At 34.8% G+C, this 20,556-nt stretch overlaps 1 protein-coding gene across 2 annotated transcripts; it reads right to left on the bottom strand.

Annotated features, from left to right (window-relative positions):
- Positions 1 to 5,502: 5,502 nt before the first annotated feature.
- On the bottom strand, positions 5,503 to 20,260 carry LOC123692815 (fork head domain-containing protein FD4-like). 2 transcript variants are annotated; one of them, XR_006751602.1, is made up of 3 exons: positions 19,426 to 20,260; positions 8,596 to 8,816; positions 5,503 to 5,719 (listed from the first exon to the last, which is right to left on the bottom strand). XR_006751602.1 is itself a non-coding variant. In XM_045637616.1 (2 exons), exon 1 carries the CDS (start codon positions 20,197 to 20,199, stop codon positions 19,429 to 19,431), a length of 771 nt encoding a protein of 256 aa, XP_045493572.1. In that variant the 5' UTR covers positions 20,200 to 20,260; the 3' UTR covers positions 8,595 to 8,816; positions 19,426 to 19,428. The 2 variants fall into 2 exon arrangements, 1 of the variants encoding a protein (XP_045493572.1); XM_045637616.1 differs by lacking the exon at positions 5,503 to 5,719 and having other exon boundaries at positions 8,595 to 8,816.
- Between the last annotated feature and the right edge of the window lie 296 nt (positions 20,261 to 20,556).

The following is a 20,556-nucleotide window of genomic DNA, read 5'->3' as shown; positions in this document are numbered from 1 at the left end:
TATACTTATTAATCATAAAAAAACTGTCTCCAAGTTTTTTGTAATAGGCCTACCGGCCCATCCGCTTATTAGCCTACTTAGCTAATTGGTATAGAATTTGTCTTTGTAGGTATGTGTCTGTGCTTATTGTGTGTCTGTGTGTCTGTAAACAATTTTTGTTAAAAATAAATATAGATTGTATAAAAAGAACCTATATAAACTTTCGTGCTCTTGTGATCAATACACGAATTTCCAACAAAACTCTACCTTGTAAATAAGCTTAGAAATTTCTTCAACACTAAAATTTGCGGTTTTGCGCGGTACGTCCAATAGTCTTTTTTGGTCATTTAAACGTAAAATACACACTAGAGTTGTTTCTTAGCATTGGTCTACTGGCTACTGTAACTCGAAGCTAAATCTACGCAAACGTGCGAGGACAATGTGCAGTAAAAATGAGAAGGTATCCAAATAGGCCCAGTTCCATATTGCTAGTAATTTGTGGTGTTTGTGTATGTCAGAAAACGATAGATGCATTTGTTTTGAGTAATCGTAATGCTTTGGTTCTTTGAAGTCGTAATTTGTCTAACAATATTCATGTTTTAAACTCCAATAATACTAATCGATATCGCGTTTATAACTTTAAAAACAAATTAATGTTTCAAGATATAATTAACTAGGTAAGCCATGTTCTTTTCAACAATTTCAAAAATCTATAAACTTGATGCATCTATTCATAAATCTATCTCATCTATCATCTCATTTTATTTTAACGTAAACCCTGGGTACCTACTCATAGAAACTTGTAATTATTTGTATATTTTGTGTTAAGAACGCGACTAAAGTCAAATCACCAATCAACATTTAGTTGATACGTGTAATATTCAAGACCAAATATAAAAAATAAAATATATGTAAAACTTGATGATATTTTCGATTATCCTGTTTGATCAAAAACATAAAATATTGAAATTGACTCGATAGAAATAATTCACGAAGTTACCTCTAAATTTCACACTTTGACGTTTTTTACTTGACATGGTTATGCCTATTATGTTATTTTTTTCATAAACAATTATATTGAAACATTTGTGAGAACTTTGTTATACCACTTTTGTCTAATTACTTTTAGTTTTGATTTAATCACGATAAAACACTTTTGGCGCTTACTATATTTTTAATTACGCAAGAAATCATCTTGCATCGCACGTTCTAGGAGCTTCAAACATAATTCTATTTCATACATCAGACGCTATCGCTCCGTTGAGACGAGTAGACCGTGCTCAAATTGCTGTGCCGCGCGCCGATTTTTTAATAATATTGTTTTAATATTGTTTTTATGAAAATGGTAAACAACAAAAGAAAATTGAAACTTCAGAAACGAGAACTAAAAGACTTTCGTATTTACATGATATCTAACTAATTTTCGAAGATAAGTATAGTATTGTAATCATATTAATAAATATTAAATACCTAATTATTATTTATAATAAATAATAATAATTATTATTTATTAATATGTATTAATAAAAAATACGACTTTCGATTCATTTCAGAAACTTTATGCAGGTGATTTTAGATATTACATAAATAGGTATGTAATATCTAATCACACTCACACGAATTTATGCAAATGCATAAATTCGTTTCCGTGGGCTGAGTATTGACGCGACGATCTTAGGTATACAAACATATATATAGGTATATATTATATGGATACAAATATTTCATTCATAGTGTTACATCAATAAAATCAAGAAAGATTTATATGTACCTAGTATATTTTTTTATTAATTACTTATTACCATTACTACTATGATTACCTACTACCTATTTGTAGATTCCTATGGTTGTTCCAGTAAATAACGTAAATAGGTTGTGAATAGTAGATATATATAATATAATATATTCACAATCTGTATTATAATAATCACTGGTGCAGTGAACTCCCATAAATAATTATAATCCATACTATAATATTATAAATGCGAAAGTAACTCTGTCTGTCTGTCTGTTACTCAATCACGCCTAAACTACTGAACCAATTTGCATGAAATTTGGTATGGAGATATTTTGATACCCGAGAAAGGACATAGGCTACCTTTTATTGCGAAATACATATGTACCACGGGCGAAGCCGGGGCGGACCTCTAGTAAATTATAAAGTTATACCTGCTCATTATTTGAAATCTATCGTAAAATTAAATAAAATAAGTAACTTTACTCGTCTAAATATTTGTATATATAAAAATGAAACCCGTTTCGCGTTGTCACGGTATCACGTGTGAACGGCTGAACCGATTTCGATAATTCTTTTTTTATTGTATCCCTTGAAGGATGAAGGATGGTTCTCATGTAGAGAAAATGTAAAAATGTACGGGCGAAGCCGGGGTGGACCGCTAGTTACAAATAAAATACATATATCATTCATAAGTAACACGCGAAACGGAGCGCTCTCGATTGCGCTCATATGAAACAACATTCAGTACAATGCCTACATACGAAATCCAATAAGAGAAATTTCGCGACAGTCCTGCGCGTGAATCAAAAGATGGAATATCCATTTTTGGAGCGCCGGTTTCAAGCGACGGTGATAGCAGCAATTGCGCACGACGCGACGGCGACCTTGCCACTCCTATATTATAAACAAACACTATGAATAGGGTTGCAACTTTTTTTACAAGAAATAAAGTACGTATATTCATTATTCAGGTCTCTCTCTCTCTCTCTTGTCGGTCCCTCATGTCTGAGGATCGTGGTCAGCATCAGGGTTGCATCTGGAGCGGATGATTTGCCTCCACCGGTCTCTGTCCATGGCGTCTCTTACGACCGTGTAAAAAAAATATTAAACAGTATTTATTGTAGTGTGTGCCCTCTGACTAAATAAAAAAAAATTGTGAGCGTCTAAATGTAACACATTATATCTGTCTATATTATGTGTCTGCACTTTGATGCTGAAAACAGTCTTTTGTATAAATACTTTTTATTTGTTAAACAGTAAAAAGTATAATTTAGTGAAAAACAGTAGAATACTGTTTGGCAACCCTAAGTATGAATACACTCGCGAATGCAAATTCGGGGATTTTCTAATTTTGCTAAATTTTTGCGTTTGTAGTAGTGTATGGTCAGCAAATAAAAAAAACAACATTTTATTTTTAGTTTTTATTATATATACAGGGTTACTTGTAAAACACCAGCAACCTCGCAGGACAAGATACCTTACATCATAAGTAACAACATTAATAATTGTTCTACGACTTTTGATATTTTGTTAGATTTTATTTTCATAAAAAAATAAATGTTCATTTCATTTTCCGTTTGAATATTATAAACTCTACGCGCATCACAAAAATTACGTAAACAAGAAGCGAACGGGAGGGGAAAGGGGGCGTCGCGTCGCGGTTGTTCTTTCGATGATGAGTAGAACAACAAATCATTTAAAAATAATTTATTTCGTTATGCCAACAGCCAAAAGTCGTAGAACAAATGTTACTTATGATGTTAGCTATCTTGTCCTGCGAGGTTGCCGGTGTTTTACAAATAACCCTGTATATGGGATTTTAAATTAAACTATATGTGTTTCTCCTCTGAAAAAGATGAAACTTTATTTTAATATTTGCACATTTAACATACGTATAACTTTTACATTAACAATTAACAATATAAAGTTACAACACTTACACACAAATTAAACACTTCAACAAATATTATAACAATAATAACAAATAATAACAACAATCAACAAATACAAAATTTAACAATTACGTAATAATTATAACTTTTGAATGAAATGTGTGCTTTATGTTCTAACGGTACCAAGCGACTCACGGACTGCACGTGGTACCTGCGGACAGCGTAAACTGGTTTATTCTGGTTTTGTGCGTGTTTCCACTTTCAACTATCAAGTGACGATTTATTTATTTGTTTTGTTTCGTAATTATTATGGTCAAATATTAATAACGAAACAAATTATTATGGACACGATATTTTATTGTTTCACGGTAGTCGTTTTGTCGTTTGCTCAAGAACGTGAAATTGAATGATAATTATTTTTTTTTATAAAGTCAAAACCATTTTCTTTCAAATAAAAACTTGTTTTTATTGAAAACAAAAATCAGAGTGTTGCTAGGAATAAGTATAAAATTAAATAGTAATGTAAGGATATCGAAACATTTTTGTATAGGCCTGAACGTTATAGTGGAAACGCGCTCTAAGATCTGAGTAATATACACACCACTAGATATGCAAATATTTCTCCAAGCTAATTTACCTTGTACTAATAAGTATACTAATATTGTACTAATATTGTAAATGTGAAAGTAACTCTCAATCACGCCTACTGAACCAATTTGCATAAAATTTGGTATAGAGATATTTTGATACCCGAGAAAGGACATAGGATAGGTTTTATCGCGGAAATCCCACGGGAACGGGAATTATGCGGGTTTTTCTTTGACTGCGCGGGCGATGCCGCGGGCGGAAAGCTAGTATATAATAAATATAATATAAAGTATAAACACAACAATTTAACATTCATTCAAATCATACAAACAAACGGACATAAACAAACAGACAGAATTTTTTACGGATTCGTGCTCTATACTGTTTCCCTAATATCGTTTTTTTGAATATATTACATACGTATACACTTTTTTTACTGTTTTATTATATACGTATAGATTATCATCAATAATGATAAATAAAAATTAAAAAATAATAATAAATTATCATATTACATAATTTGCCATGATTTCAACTTCACTGCATACTAACTACCGAAAATACGCGTTGAACGCGCGAAGAATATTGTGTTTAATTTAGCGTCCGATGAACTTTACGTAAGTACGGTGAGCCGTGTATGATGGAAGAATGATTGCGCGCGGCATGGCGCGCTAGGGCGGGGCCCATAACTTTAGAAATTCTCTGGCTTTATGCCCACTCTTAAATAGTCTGAAGTTTAAAATATAAAATCAAGAGACTTTATCCAATAGAGCATTTTGCACGCATTACAAAAAATTATATTATTATTTCCATAGAAGTAACCTTTATCAAAGAGCGATTCGTGATTCATCCAATATGAATTTGAATAAGAGGATTCTCGTAAGAGATCATGATATTGTACATTATCCCCTTTAACCTTTAGCAGAAATAAATAAATAAATATTTCTGCAAAGCTGCTGCAGAATAACTGACTCATATTATCTTAGTTTGGGAGAAAATGTCACATAATAACATTTAATTTAATATAGTAGTTAGTTCTCAGAATTATTCACACAAGATTATCATTAAAAAGCAGTAAATACTAATTAAAAAAGGCAGCTTATTTCATCGAGTTTTTTTGTAAACAAAATAATAGACCAAAATTATTAAGTTCATTAAACATGTTCTGTGAACTTTTGTTTTTTACATATCAAGAATAATACCAGATTCAAATCGTAACTTGACTGATAACTATCTTTTAATTAAAGTTGGGAAATTAATAGTGCAATTAATAAACAAAATTCACTAATTAATTAAAACACCAAAAACGGTTAACACATACGTTATATTTTCTCTTCATTACAGTTACAATAAATTAATACTTTATTGCTTATAATTATATACTATAGCTGTACATATTTACAATTGAACGCTAACACAAATATCACAGTTTGGAAATCTACATAAATTAATTAAAACGTTGTCTAAACAATAATTATACTTGGGAATATCCACGGCATTGAGTTATATGTTGGAACTTTTCCTGAAAACAAAAATTTAATTTATTCTCTTGTACCGTAGAGTCGCCTAGTAGGTATATTCTCGTGGTATACTGGAATACTTTTTAAAAAATGTGTTTGAATATTTTTATTTGACAAATAATTCAGTAATCATTTTGGGTATACAGGGTTACTTGTAAAACACCGGCAACCTCGCAGGACAAGATAGCTAACATTATAAGCAACAACATTTGTTCTACGACTTTTGATAATTTGTTAGATTTTATTTTCATACAAAAATTAATGTTCATTTAATTTTCCGTTTGAATATTATAAACTCTACGCCTCCCAAAAATTACGTAAACAAGAAGTGAACGAGAGGGGGAAGGGGGTGTCGCGTCGACCATCCGATAATGAATAGAACATAGACTTACAAATGAATTTATATTTTTTGGTTTTTATGGCATTCAAATGCTTTATAAATATAAATTTATAAAGAATAGAAAAAATTCGATCACGAGGCGGGACTTGAACCCGCATCCTTCGCGCCATTCCGGGGCGGATGCCTAACCAACTCAGCCACTCGTGACCCGCCTGAGCAATCGAATTTATTCTATCCTTTCAGTTTTATGTGTCTTAAGGGACACACCGCGCGCCATCTATTGAGATGATTTAACAACCATTTCAACCAATATGAAGCACTTTTCAGTGAATACAATATTGTAACGATGGAACACGACCTTTTCTTGAATTTATATTTTTTGGTTTTTATGGCATTCAAATGCTTTATAAATATAAATTTATAAAGAATAGAAAAAATTCGATCACGAGGCGGGACTTGAACCCGCATCCTTCGCGCCATTCCGGGGCGGATGCCTAACCAACTCAGCCACTCGTGACCCGCCTGAGCAATCGAATTTATTCTATCCTTTCAGTTTTATGTGTCTTAAGGGACACACCGCGCGCCATCTATTGAGATGATTTAACAACCATTTCAACCAATATGAAGCACTTTTCAGTGAATACAATATTGTAACGATGGAACACGACCTTTTCTTGAATTTATATTTTTTGGTTTTTATGGCATTCAAATGCTTTATAAATATAAATTTATAAAGAATAGAAAAAATTCGATCACGAGGCGGGACTTGAACCCGCATCCTTCGCGCCATTCCGGGGCGGATGCCTAACCAACTCAGCCACTCGTGACCCGCCTGAGCAATCGAATTTATTCTATCCTTTCAGTTTTATGTGTCTTAAGGGACACACCGCGCGCCATCTATTGAGATGATTTAACAACCATTTCAACCAATATGAAGCACTTTTCAGTGAATACAATATTGTAACGATGGAACACGACCTTTTCTTGAATTTATATTTTTTGGTTTTTATGGCATTCAAATGCTTTATAAATATAAATTTATAAAGAATAGAAAAAATTCGATCACGAGGCGGGACTTGAACCCGCATCCTTCGCGCCATTCCGGGGCGGATGCCTAACCAACTCAGCCACTCGTGACCCGCCTGAGCAATCGAATTTATTCTATCCTTTCAGTTTTATGTGTCTTAAGGGACACACCGCGCGCCATCTATTGAGCGTAGTAGCGTAGTGCTTCATATTGGTTGAAATGGTTGTTAAATCATCTCAATAGATGGCGCGCGGTGTGTCCCTTAAGACACATAAAACTGAAAGGATAGAATAAATTCGATTGCTCAGGCGGGTCACGAGTGGCTGAGTTGGTTAGGCATCCGCCCCGGAATGGCGCGAAGGATGCGGGTTCAAGTCCCGCCTCGTGATCGAATTTTTTCTATTCTTTATAAATTTATATTTAGACTTACAAATGTTAGGAGAGTACAATAAAAGTTTAAAAAATCATTTAAAAATAATTTATTGCGTTATGCCAAAAGTCATAGAACAAATGTTGTTACTTATGATGTTAGCTATCTTGTCCTACGAGGTTGCTGGTGTTTTTCAAGTAACCCTGTATATTTGATTTTTTTCTGAATAAAAAGGTTCAATTCAATGATCAGTTTTTTTTCCAACTACCAAGTTTGTTTTCATTACTAATTATATTGAGTTGAAACGTAAAATAAAAGTACATTTATAAATTAAGTATCCATACAGTCTTTAACAATTCTTAAACACATAATAAGTATTTTCAAGTATATAAAAAGAAACATAACAACATATTAATATCTATAATATGAATTCTTATATAAATAAAAAATATTTAAACCCAAAATATCTACACATATATACTTTGTCCTTTCAAGATACCTACCTATTTAATACAAAATCAAAATCCTAAGAGCCTTGATGATACACGTAGCCATATAGGTACATGATACACATAGTTACAGACATTTCATTAATTAAACCATTGTTTAATTCCTTAGTAGATTATAAATATAAAGCTGAGTATCCACTAGTATTATTTGTAGTAGTAATATTACAAATTCTAAATGTTGTATGCATGAAAAATAAATGTTGCTACACACGCTGCATTGCAAAAAATAAAATTAGGTAGTTGTTGTTGATACATATTGTAATCATTTAAGCATATTATAATTATTGAGTTCCGTGATGATAGTTTGTAGCATATTTTAAGGTAGTTAACTTAAAATGTTACCTCTAGTGATTTAGCGGACTTTTAATGTCTCTTAATAAGCTTTTACTACATAGAAGAAACTATATTTTCCTCATGTCATATTGTATAGTCATGTCTAAATACTTTACTCTTATCAAAGTATAGTGTATTTAATCGTAAAGCATCTATTATATAATTTACAATCTTTCATAAGTTTGTTACTTGGTTAGGTCAGAGATAATAATATAACTCTAGGTACTAGTTAGGCATACATTTCCTTTCCCTGAATCGAAGACGAGTGGATACTCAGCTAAATTATTGTAGAAACATACCTTCATGAAAACAGGCCATATTTTCCCTAAAATTGTCTCATTCTTCTAATCCAGTTTTCTTTCAACACACTTCTCGTATTTATAAATGTTTAGTTTATGTTTCTGAACGCAAAATCACTCTGTTCTCAATTTAATACAATCTAACACTAGGCTTTATATGAGGTGCCTCTACTGTTTATTATTACTAGAACTATTGAGATCTTGCTTATGGAGTAGATTATCTGTGGACAAAGAAAAAGGTTGCATGAATAAAATGAATATGTACCTACTTAACTAATAGTCACATCTTCTTGCCATGAAAACCAAAAAAAAAAGTACTTAACTAATATTATAAATGTTACAATTACAGAATTATGAAAAATGGATTAAAAAGTAAAATTTAGGTATGTAATTGAATATTTCCGTAAACGAAAAAGGATTAGGTATAATTTGGCACCTATATAATTTGGTACCTATATAATTTATTGATAGTATCTATAGACTGTAAAATATATAATTTTTAATACTATCTTCAGGATCTGTGTTTTCAAAGGTATTCTCATACATAAATAATATAAAACGCTTTAATCAATTGGTAGGTATCTCTTTAATTTCATACGTGATTTACCCTAACAACCTTTAAAGAGTTAAATGTTTCCAATCAAACGACAAATCAAGGCAATTTCTATAATATGTGCAATTGATACCTATTTTAGAACATTTCTAACTCTACAGTCTACATAGAGAATTTTAGTAAAATAACCCAAACACATTTTGCAAGCTTTAAGTATATAAGTAGGTACTCCAATAAACTATGGACTCCACGTGGTTTTAATAGAAAATCTGCAATCATTCACATTTAGTAAGCCTAGGATCTTGGTAACCTACCTACCACCTAACGTAGATGTTATTGTTAGTGTTAAGATTGAAGAAGAAGTAAATGACTGAACTCATATTTGGAAATGTTTTGTTGAAAATAGTGATGAATAAGTAGGTAATGTAGAGGCTATAGAGCTCCGTACGTATCACATTTATTAAAGGCCTTAAATTTCAAGATAGAGTTTTTACATAATTAATTCATTTTATTTTCCACGTATTATTTATTGGTCAAATATACCAACGTTATCTCTCCATACTATACCTATCCTCAGATACGAGATAATTTTGTTCTAAACTAAATCGTGAAAATTGCGAATTAGAAAAGTAGCGGCCATATTCATTAAGTTTTGCAGTAATTCCTTTAGTTAAAATTAATAATAGTTAACAAAATGATTAACGAATATAGTCTATTTTAAACATTATTAAAATTTAAACGTTTACTTATAACACTTTAACTCATACCATGACAATTGGAGGTACAGATAGACTTTTAAATTGTAGATTAGGTAGGTACCTATTAAGGTCCGCCTCTTTGGTACAGTGGTTGACGCGTGAGCGTAGCACCGAGGGGTCCTGGGTTCGATTCCCGGTGGAGACGAAGAAAAAAAAATGTCTCGGTCTTGTAGGACACAGAAGTCTGATCACCTATTTGTCCCTAAAGAAAATTGATCGGTGCAGGTGTATAATGCATCTGCCCCTTATCCCACTAGGGGACATGGGACTTCACTTTTATACCTATTAAGGTATTAATGTAGGACTCGATAGATTGATCATGTAGAAATGAACCGTATACATTCTTAGTTAGTTCGATTCCCGGTCGAAGCAAGTGAATTTTCGAAAATCTTTGAATGCAGTTCTATTTCTTTTTAAAAATAAAGGAATGTTTCCTTTCAGCAAATTCGCTATCTTTAGTATTTCAAGTACTTTCCCTCCAGGGCCCAACGAAAATTTCCACACTGTATAAATAATATATAGATATAGGCATTTTTCCTGATACCAACTCATTATGGCTATTGACAAGATACTGAGGCCGATGTAAGTAGATCGCTTCGATATGTATCTAAATAAACTGATGTCACGCGGACCCCACGGATTTGTTAGGTTAGATTCGATATACATATTTGAAAGTTGAACATAGATAACAGGGCTGCATCATCTTCTACCGTAATAGCTTTATTTAAAACTGCCTATGCCCCGTTACTTTACCCGCATTTCTCTGTTCCTATGGATCTTAGCATAATTATATTATAAGCCTATAATCTTCCTCGACAAATAAACTAACGCTGATAGTTTTCTAATTGACTATTAGTTCCCGATATTAGCTTGTTCAATCAAACAAAGTAACAAACAAACTCTTTAGCTTTATAATATCAGTACAGAGTAAATTGAAACAACAAAAATTGTTGGTCAGTATGAAATAGTAGAGTGCTTTAACTGTATATTCTCCCTTATTATAAAAAACTACTAGTTTATTAGTTAAACTCTATCTGTTATTTTTAAAATTTAAGAAACCACACTGTAGAGTCAATGAGTGCTGAGTCCAACCTTCTTTATGTTACACCCACATGCTATTAGTGGTTATCGTCTTAAAGGAAAATTTATTTTACTATTTATGATACATAATTTGACTGAATATAATAAGCCGTCTAATTTATTCGCCACATGGATAAGCCTGAAGAGCTTTTATAAGAGTATGTATCATTTATAATGTTTAATAATATTCGGTTGTGCATACGCATTCCTTCTGATTGGTTGTGTTTGTACTAGCTTTGTCTTATCTTCGTACCTTATCTTATCTTATCATTGCACGGCTCGACCCGCGGCCGGGTCGAGTCAGCGCACTATGGAAAACGAACCGTATGACTTAGACAATACGGGCGAAATTGGTGGAGTTGATATTGCGGAGAATAATGTAAGCGGATCTGAGGAACGTATTATTGAAAGCGGTGATGTATTAGATATGGGAACGGAGGATGTGAATAGGAAGAGGTCGAGGATACGGGAGGAGAATTCGTCGGAGGAGGATTGGAATATTGTTTCTAGAAAGCGTAAAGTTGTGCGTGCAGGCAGTAGAAACGAGATGGAGGAAAAAATTGTCACAAGCAGTTCTGTGTTACCTAAACAGTTCACATTAGCCCGTTTATTCAGCGAAAATAAGATTGGCGGTATATCTCGTATTAAATATTTATTACAATATAAAATGAGCATTACATTCGAGGAGGAGAGATTTGCAAAGCGTTTTGTTGAGTGCAAGGCTTTTGAAGATTTGGGATGGAAATGTCAAAGGTCATCTGAGGTGGGGATGTCGTATGGAGTAATAAAAAATATCGAATTGGACGTTTCTGAGGAGGAATTATTGCGTAATATATCAAGCAACATCGAACTAATCTCTGTAAAGAGATTAAATCAGAGAAATTTTAATGACAAGGGTGTGGGTTCTTGGGAGAAGTGCGAAGCTATCCGACTGTGTTTTAAAGGGTCAGCTCTTCCCAGTCATGTATCTATTTATGGCTTACGTATCAATGTGGATCCCTATGTTTTTCCTGTCACGCAGTGCTCTCGATGTTGGAAGTTTGGCCATAGGCGTTTGGTGTGTCCTTCTAAGAAAGTTGTTTGCCCCAAGTGTGCTAATAACCACGAAAACTGTACAGTTACATCATTCTGTTGTGTTAACTGCTCTGGTAACCATATGGCACTACAAAAAATTTGCCCGGTGTTTAAAAAAGAAAGGAGATTACGAGAGATAATGTCAGAGTTTAACTGCACCTACAAAAAAGCGCTTACTATTTACGTGCCTCCTAGCCCAATACCTGTAGAATTACCGGAACCTACCCCCCTGATTTTACCTGACTCTATAGAGAATCAAGATGTTGTCGCAGAAAAAAATGAACATCTAATGTCTCATCTGTTTGATACCCCCCAGCCAGCTACATCGAGTAATATTGGTATCCGCCGGAAGCAAAGGAGACAGAAAAATGCCATGTCTGGACGAGACACGCCATTTCCCTCGATGGAGAATATATCTTCGGCACAAATGGATATCCAAGATCACACACCTCAAAGACAACAACAGCCACAGCCTTCAAGACTAAGTGAGGAAGGTCGAAAGGAACTGGTGGAGGGATTAAGTTTCTTTCGCCTCTTGGCGAAGTTGTGTAATGTCGCATTTGGTAAACAATCACTGGACGAGAAAATTCATCAAATAGTTACAATGTGCACGCAGTGGATTATATTATCTAAGGGAGTGAGTAGTTTTTCAATTGAAGATCTATTTGAGTCATTAAAAAATAATGGTTGAGGACGATCGAGTTAGCATTATTAATATTATACAATGGAATTGCCAAAGTTTACGCCCTAAGCTCATTAGTTTGGAATCTTTATTAAATCATGAAAAAATTCATGTTGCCGTGTTAAGCGAGACATGGCTTATGCGTGAGTCTGATTTGAGAATAAGTGATTATAACATTTTTCGTTCCGATAGAATAGATGGTTATGGTGGAGTAGCTATTCTCACGCATAAGTCTGTTAAGTGTACCTATAGTAGTCATCAAAGTTCGAATGTTGGTATTGAATTGTTGCATATCAAAATTCTTAATTGTCGGCATATTGAGCATATTTTGAGTGTCTATTGCCCATCCACTGTCCCGACTTCTCAAAATGACTGGGATTATGTGTTTTCTGGTTTCGGTTGTAAGACTTTAATTCTGGGTGATTTTAATGCACACCATGTTGGTTGGTCTTATAAATCTGATCAAAGAGGGGCACAGGTTTTGAACGCATCGATAGATAATAACTTTATTTACTTAAACAATGGAAATTTCACAAGATTGCGGCTCGTTGATGGTATTCTACAACAATCCACTCCTGATATATCATTTGTCTCTACAGATTTGGCAACTTTGTTTTCTTGGAAAGTCACTAACGAGTCATTAGGAAGTGACCATTTAATTATAAAGCTGTCATCGTCCACATATGATAGGAGATCGTTTATTAAACGTAGAAATTTCAATAATTGTGATTGGGATGCCTATACTTTATTTTTAGAACAATCATTTAATAATTTTAACATTCCCTCAAATTTACAAGACTTTTATGATTTATTTGAACAAACTTTGGTATCTGCTGCTGATAGAATAATTCCATACAAGAAAATACCCCAATTCTTTTGTGATAAGTTTAAACCCAAACCCTACTGGAATGCAGAGGTTTCAAAGGCGGTTGCTGAACGTCGTTTAGCTCTGTCAATTTTTAGAAGCTGTCCTTCTCCAGCTAATCTAGACGTACTCAAAGAAAAGATTTCTAATGCTCAAAGAATTATTCGGGTCGCAAAGAATAAATCTTGGCAGCGCTTTTGTACGTCTATTGATCACTCCACCTCATCTTCGGACATGTGGCGTAAAATGAAGTGGCTTAAAGGGCATCATGTTAGATCGACTGGATACATGGTAAGCAAAGATAGGGCGGAGGCTTTACTTGTAAATCTAGCGCCTATGTATGTGTGCCCTGCACAACCCACCTTTTCGTCCAGGAATACTAAATTAGAATCAGCAATAACTATTCAAGAACTAGATAATTCTATTAAAAAATCGGATACTGCTCCGGGGTGTGATGACATTTCATTTTCAATGATACGACACTTACCGCTGGTGGGGAAGCTATTATTACTTCAACTATACAATTCATTTTTATTAGTTGGATTTGTGCCCTCCCAATGGCGAACAGCTAAGATAATTCCTATTCCTAAACCTAACTGCGAAGTCAATACTCCGCCTACATTTCGTCCTATCGCTTTGTTATCGTGCATTTGTAAAATTTTCCATTCAATTTTAAATAAAAAGCTAGAGTGGCATTTTGAATCGAATGATCTTTTCTCCCATAGTGTTGTTGGTTTCCGTCGCTCTCGCGGTTGTTTTGATAGTCTTACATTTCTTGTGTCTAATATTCAATCAAGTTTTTCAACAGGCGCTGCAACTGTAGCCTGTTTCTTTGATATAAAAAGTGCCTATGATAACTTGGATATAAGTGCTGTGTTAAAAACTTTAGACGAAGTAGAAGCCGGGTCAAAAATTTGTAATTATCTTTGGTCGTATTTAAGTGAAAGGCGTCTCAGGATTGAAACTGAGGCTGGAGTTGTGACGCGATCATCTGGACGGGGCTTAGCTCAAGGTGATCCAATATCACCATTGCTTTTTAATGTTGCCACGTATAAAATTTGTAAAAATATTCAGAGTGTTAAAATATCTCAATATGCCGATGACTTTGTTTTATTTGCGTCAAATAAAAATTTATTTCGTGCTGTACAGGATGTGCAATCAGCAGGAAACATTTTTATTAATTTTCTAAATGGTTTGGGTCTTACAATCTCAACTTCTAAAAGTAAGGTGTGTGTTTTCAAAAGGGGAACTAATAGAACGTTAGTAGATTTAAGTTTTGATAATGATTTGTTACCTGTCGTGAATGACGTCAAATATTTGGGCATGTGGTTGGATTGTTCTTTAAGATGGAAAAAGCACATAGAGGAGTTGGTCGTTAAAGTATCTAGGCATATTAATATCCTAAAAGTATTGGCTGGCCCCGGTTGGGGGAATCATCAAAAACATATAAGACGGCTTTATATTTCTCTCATTCGTAGCCGAATAGATTTCGCTTGTTTTTTATATGATAATGCAGCTAAAAGTTCATTGCTCAAATTGGATAAAGTTCAAAATCAGGCTTTGCGTGTAATAGGTGGCTATATACGTAGTACCCCTATTCATGTTATGGAGAATGACCTTTGTCTTCCGCCTCTGTTTATTCGAAGAAGGTATCTGGCGGGGAAGTTTTGGTTAAAGTGTAGGTCGTATAAAAGTAACTTAGCAACTACGGCGCTAAATGAACTGTTTTCACTGAGTCGATCAAGGTATTGGAATAATAAAAAGCTTCCCCTTCTTGTTCGATCACAAGCCGGATTATCTTCACTGAGATTACAGAGTTGTGGTCGACTTGAGATGTTCTCGATGGATACTTGGGTTAGTAATATAAATGTTCAGGCTTTTATTTCAGATACCATCCCGTCAGTAGATCGTGCCAAACGCACTTACCATCACCGTACTCTTGAGTCTATTTGTTCCCAATTCATCCTTCATAAATATGGATTACATCACAAAGTTTACACTGATGGCTCTAAATGCGCAAGTAGTGGTGGTGCGGCCGTGTTGGATTCATTTCTTGGATGCAGCCTTAAGTTCAAAATTGATTCGGAGATATCCATTATGCATATGGAATTGATTGCTATCGCGGAAGCTTTGGCTTATATTCAATCTTTAAATTTCGGACATTTTGTCATTTTAACTGACTCTAAAAGCTCATTGCAACATTTGGCTCGCTGTGCCTCTCAAGTGAGAGGAGTACCGATTGCCTATAAAATTTTAGAGTTAATTTTGAACTTAAAAGCTAATAATAAAGAGATAATCTTACAATGGATCCCTTCTCATATTCAGCTCAAAGAGAACGATGAGGTTGATTTATTAGCCAAACAAGCAGCAATAGATGGGGTACCCTTGGAGGTCACTCCATTGTACTCGGATCATTTTAAATACGTGAAGGATAAATGTTTATCCGAATGGCAGGAATATTTTGATGAACGATCGCGGGAGGAAGGAATATTTTTTTTTAAGTAGGTAGTAGTACTTCCTAGATATTTGATAGAGAATTTTGTAAAATACATTATTCACGTAAAATTAAAAAAATTAATATTGCGTAAATGTTTTAAGTGTCATATAGACTTTAAAATTTATAATTGTTGTCTTACGTTAAATTTATAATTGTGTTATCCATTTTTTTTATAATAATTGAGTCTAAACAAAATGGAGGCGATTTAATATATCAATACTATATATTATAAATTTATATATCAATACTATTCAAATTGACTCTATAAAAGCAGATAGAGTCGCTTTTATTCAAATAATTAAATGACTAAACCATTCAAAAGTGAAATATTAAGACATTATTATTATTATTAGAAAATACATATTATTATTGGTATTAAGAATCCGGAGCATCATGCCTATAAATACCCGTAGATATATAAAACGTAATAATATAAGATATATAAACGTAGAGGTGAGAGTATGTGTTAAATAGTACGTAATCATTCATAAGTAGGTATGTACATATTGTACCATTTTGACTTTTTATATCGACTAATTAAGCTTTTTAATGTCTCAAAATTTTCTTTTCATTTGCTATCCTGCATTCGAGAAAGGAGAATGGCAAACTCCCATAGGACTCTGGGCCTGATCGTTACACTGATGATTTATGGGTGATTAAATAGATAAAAATATACAGACTCTATGAATATAATAATTATAGATCTTTTCTATGGGATAGCAGAGATATTGGGATATTGATTAAGATCAATTTTGAATATAACGTTACTAAGGCCCTTCTGCCATTAGGTACGATACTTCTAGAATACGATACTCGCGTAGAATACTACTTAGATATATTTTGCTGGCTACCCGATGCTCGCATATTATGCGACTGAAAAATGACTAAATTCATCATTATTGTGCCTCGTTTTTGTGGACCGACGTTATAATAATAATAATTCATTTATTTATTGCAACAACAGTTACGTCGTTATGTCGAGCAATCAGCAATTCCAGTGACGAAGAAGCTCTTGCAGTTTTTCTTTTTTATAGAAATAGAAGACGCCAACGTAAGAGTAAGAAGTACTGGATTCATCCATATATTGAAAGAAACATAAATTGTAGATTTTTTGTAGCCGAACGAGAACTACAACATGATGATTAGATATTTTTATCTTTCTAACGAAGAGATACGCGCGAGAGTCGAGACGCGATGCAAAAGCGACCGACACGGTGAGTAGTGCTATACTAGTCGCGGACGTGTAGGATAGCAGTAGCGTAGTGTGCGAGCCTACATAAAAATGTATGTGAGATACTCCGCGGCGACTAGTCTCCGAGACTTGCAGGATACTTGAATCGCCTATGCGTATCGTAATGGGAGAAGGGCCTAAAACTTCACTCAAATGTCAAACAACAAACATAAACAAATCACTCATAACTGACACAATTATGATTAATAATTTGACATTTTATTAATGGCCAGCTACATAAATAAAAATGTTATAATTATTATTGATTAAGTAAAACATGTTTATATTTTATAGAATGATCTAAATAAATTAAGATATGTGTTAAAAATAAGTTAAGTTTTGCTTCTGATTTATAAAGCATTTGAATTCAATAAAATTAAAAATAAAATATAGACATTCATTCGTATTAATCGATATATTCGACTTTTTTACTCCTGACAACACTGACAATCTCTGCTTGATAAGACCGGTAGTCATAGAAATCTAAATAACAATGCCGGTAGTGAACACATTATCTTTTTTTTCAAAGATTTGTTTTCCCATAGAATCAGAAGTAAATATTTTACCAAGAATTACTAAAAATAACATAATGAATTTTAAATATATTATGATTTCTGTAACAGTTAGGCCCAGTTTCGCCATTCTCCTTTGACAATTTTAGCTGCTTCCTTCTGCATTCTTAAAAAAATTGACAGTTTTTGATATTCTATTGTCCGTTACAATCGAATATAAAAGAGTTGCAGGTCTGAACAAATGGCAAAACGAAAAAATCTTTACGACTTAGTGTTGACGTGGTTCGGCCAATGAAAAACCGTGAGCCGCCATTTTCCTCGGCACTCGGCAGAGCACGTCCACAGTGACCGAGCTGCTTTACACAACAATATTTTCTTTAGGCTGCTCTCGCCAAGGCTCCCCGCACCCGCCTTTTAGTTTGGGTAGGCATTTTTTTTTGTGTGGTGATTCTCAATGTTAGCCAGAAGGGCTACTACATTTTAACGCGGACGCATGGCTGAACTGAAGGTACACCCTGGTATAGCGACATGCGCAAGGGCGTCCCCCCTTGACGGGGATCTCGAACCTCGGCTTGGGCTGTCGCTTGAGTGGAGGAGGCCGGAAGGGCACTAGTCGGACGGGATGGGTAGGCATGTCAATTCCATCCTATTCTACTACCTACAGTATTTGCTATTTGGCTAGGCCTGATGGGCAGATAACCATTTAGAAAGTTTCTTATGGAAAGTAATGAAATAATATCCATATAGGAAACTTGAAATAATTATAGAGAGAGAAATTAGAAAAGTTTACCATGATTTCTTAAAGTAGGATTATTTTCAGTGTGTGAAATTTGAGGCGCTAGATGACCTACACCTACCTACACCTATAACGCTGTCATTTTTCAGGTTTATAGATTGTGTAAAACCTGGAAAGTCTTAAACTGAGAGTTAACTCTTCTAAAAACAAGTTTGTTTTAAAATACCTGGCAGATCCTAAGATATTTCCAACTAGATTGTTAAAATCTAAAATGAGTAGATGTAGGAAGGAGTAGATGAGTATCTAGATTTCTATTATTTTAACCTATACATTTGTTTCTCCAATTATAATTTGTGTTGTTCAATTCAACTTGATTTGTTTGAACTTTTTTGTAAATTAGTCCTTCCGGTTATTTTATTAGATAAAAAAATTTATATGATCCTATAATTTTTATAGCACTTGCAAATAATATATTGCGTTCATCATGTACCTAAACGTTGTCCTTACGTTTACAGTATAAATAGCATTGTTAAATTATTTCATATAAGAAAATAATAATTTTCCTTTAAACGACCATTTACCCGTCGACTTTATACGACACTTTCATGTTTGTTGAATAAATTATGATGATACTTTACTTCATTTTATTATGAAATAACTACTTATAATGTTATTTTACTGCCACATTTCGCGCAAAGAGCATCGCTCAACTCAATCATTTCTAAAACCAGTGCTTCTTATAAATTTTGACATTAAAAATAGTTCAAAAGAAGTAAGCGTTATGTGTTATATGTTCATGGGCTAAGAATAACACACTTCCAATAAGGTATTCAAGTACTCACCATTCATGAATTAAGCGTATAATGTGAGAATTGACTCGTATCCCGCCACGTCCACAGCGGTGGTAAGCAGGATTGCTGCAGTCCAGCCAACAGCTCCGCGTGGTACCTCTGCGCCGCCAGGAGATACGGAGCTGGTAGCGGCAGGGGGTAGTGAGGCTGCGGCGCCGGAGGAGGGGAGGGGGACGACTGCCTCGGCTCAGGCTCTAGAAGGGCATCTATCGTAAACGCTCGACGAGGCCGCGGTCCCGCCGGCAACAACGCTGATGTGTCTGGTGCATCTACAGGATCTGGACTAGGCCGCGAACACATCGCCATCGGTGCGTACATTCCACCTGACATCCCGGACGCTGGCGCAGATCCCGCCTGCCGCGCCAGAAACGCCCTATTGAAACTGGCCAGTGCTGCCAATTCAGCGTTCAAACTATCCTTCTCTCCTTTATGCAACTTGAATCTCTTACGTCTACGTAATAGAGATCCGTTTTCGAACATGTCAAATGCTTGTGGATGAAGTGTCCAATAGGCGCCTTTGCCGGGCCGGTCTGGTCTCCGCGGTACCTTTACAAAGCAGTCGTTGAAGGAGAGATTGTGGCGCAGAGAGTTCTGCCACCGCTGTGTGTTCCGCCTGTAGTATGGAAACCGATCGGTGATGAACCGGTAGATCTCCGATAAGGGCAACATGCGTTCCGGCGAACTCCAGATGGCCATGGCCGTGAGCGCGATGTATGAGAACGGTGGTTTCTGGTCCCCGTACGATTCACGGGTCGGCCGAGGCATAATTTAGCACTGAAACGTTTGTGTGTATTCGCGTCGTGTTTTCAGGCAGCACGTCTCTCACTAGTTAATGGAAGATAAGAACTGGGCGAGCGGGCACGAGTCGCGGCGCGGCAAGGCGGGGCCGCGAGTGCAGGCGCCTCCCTCCTCGCCACGCACCAATCGCCGTCATCTTACTTTGCTTTTGTTTTTGTCGGCTCCGGACCCGTTACAGAAGAATTTAAATTGTTATCACGTTTACATTATACAAAATTTATTCGACACCGACACTTGAGCTTGTTTCGAAATTGCAATGATTAAAGAAGTAGTACTTAGTGGTGTTGAGAGCACGTTGGATTCAGGCCGATCGTTATACATTGA

Source organism: Colias croceus, chromosome 1, assembly GCF_905220415.1.
Source record: "Colias croceus chromosome 1, ilColCroc2.1".
NCBI lineage: Eukaryota > Metazoa > Arthropoda > Insecta > Lepidoptera > Pieridae > Colias > Colias croceus.
Note: the sequence above shows the minus strand (reverse complement) of the source record. Positions and strands in the feature narration are given on the sequence as shown.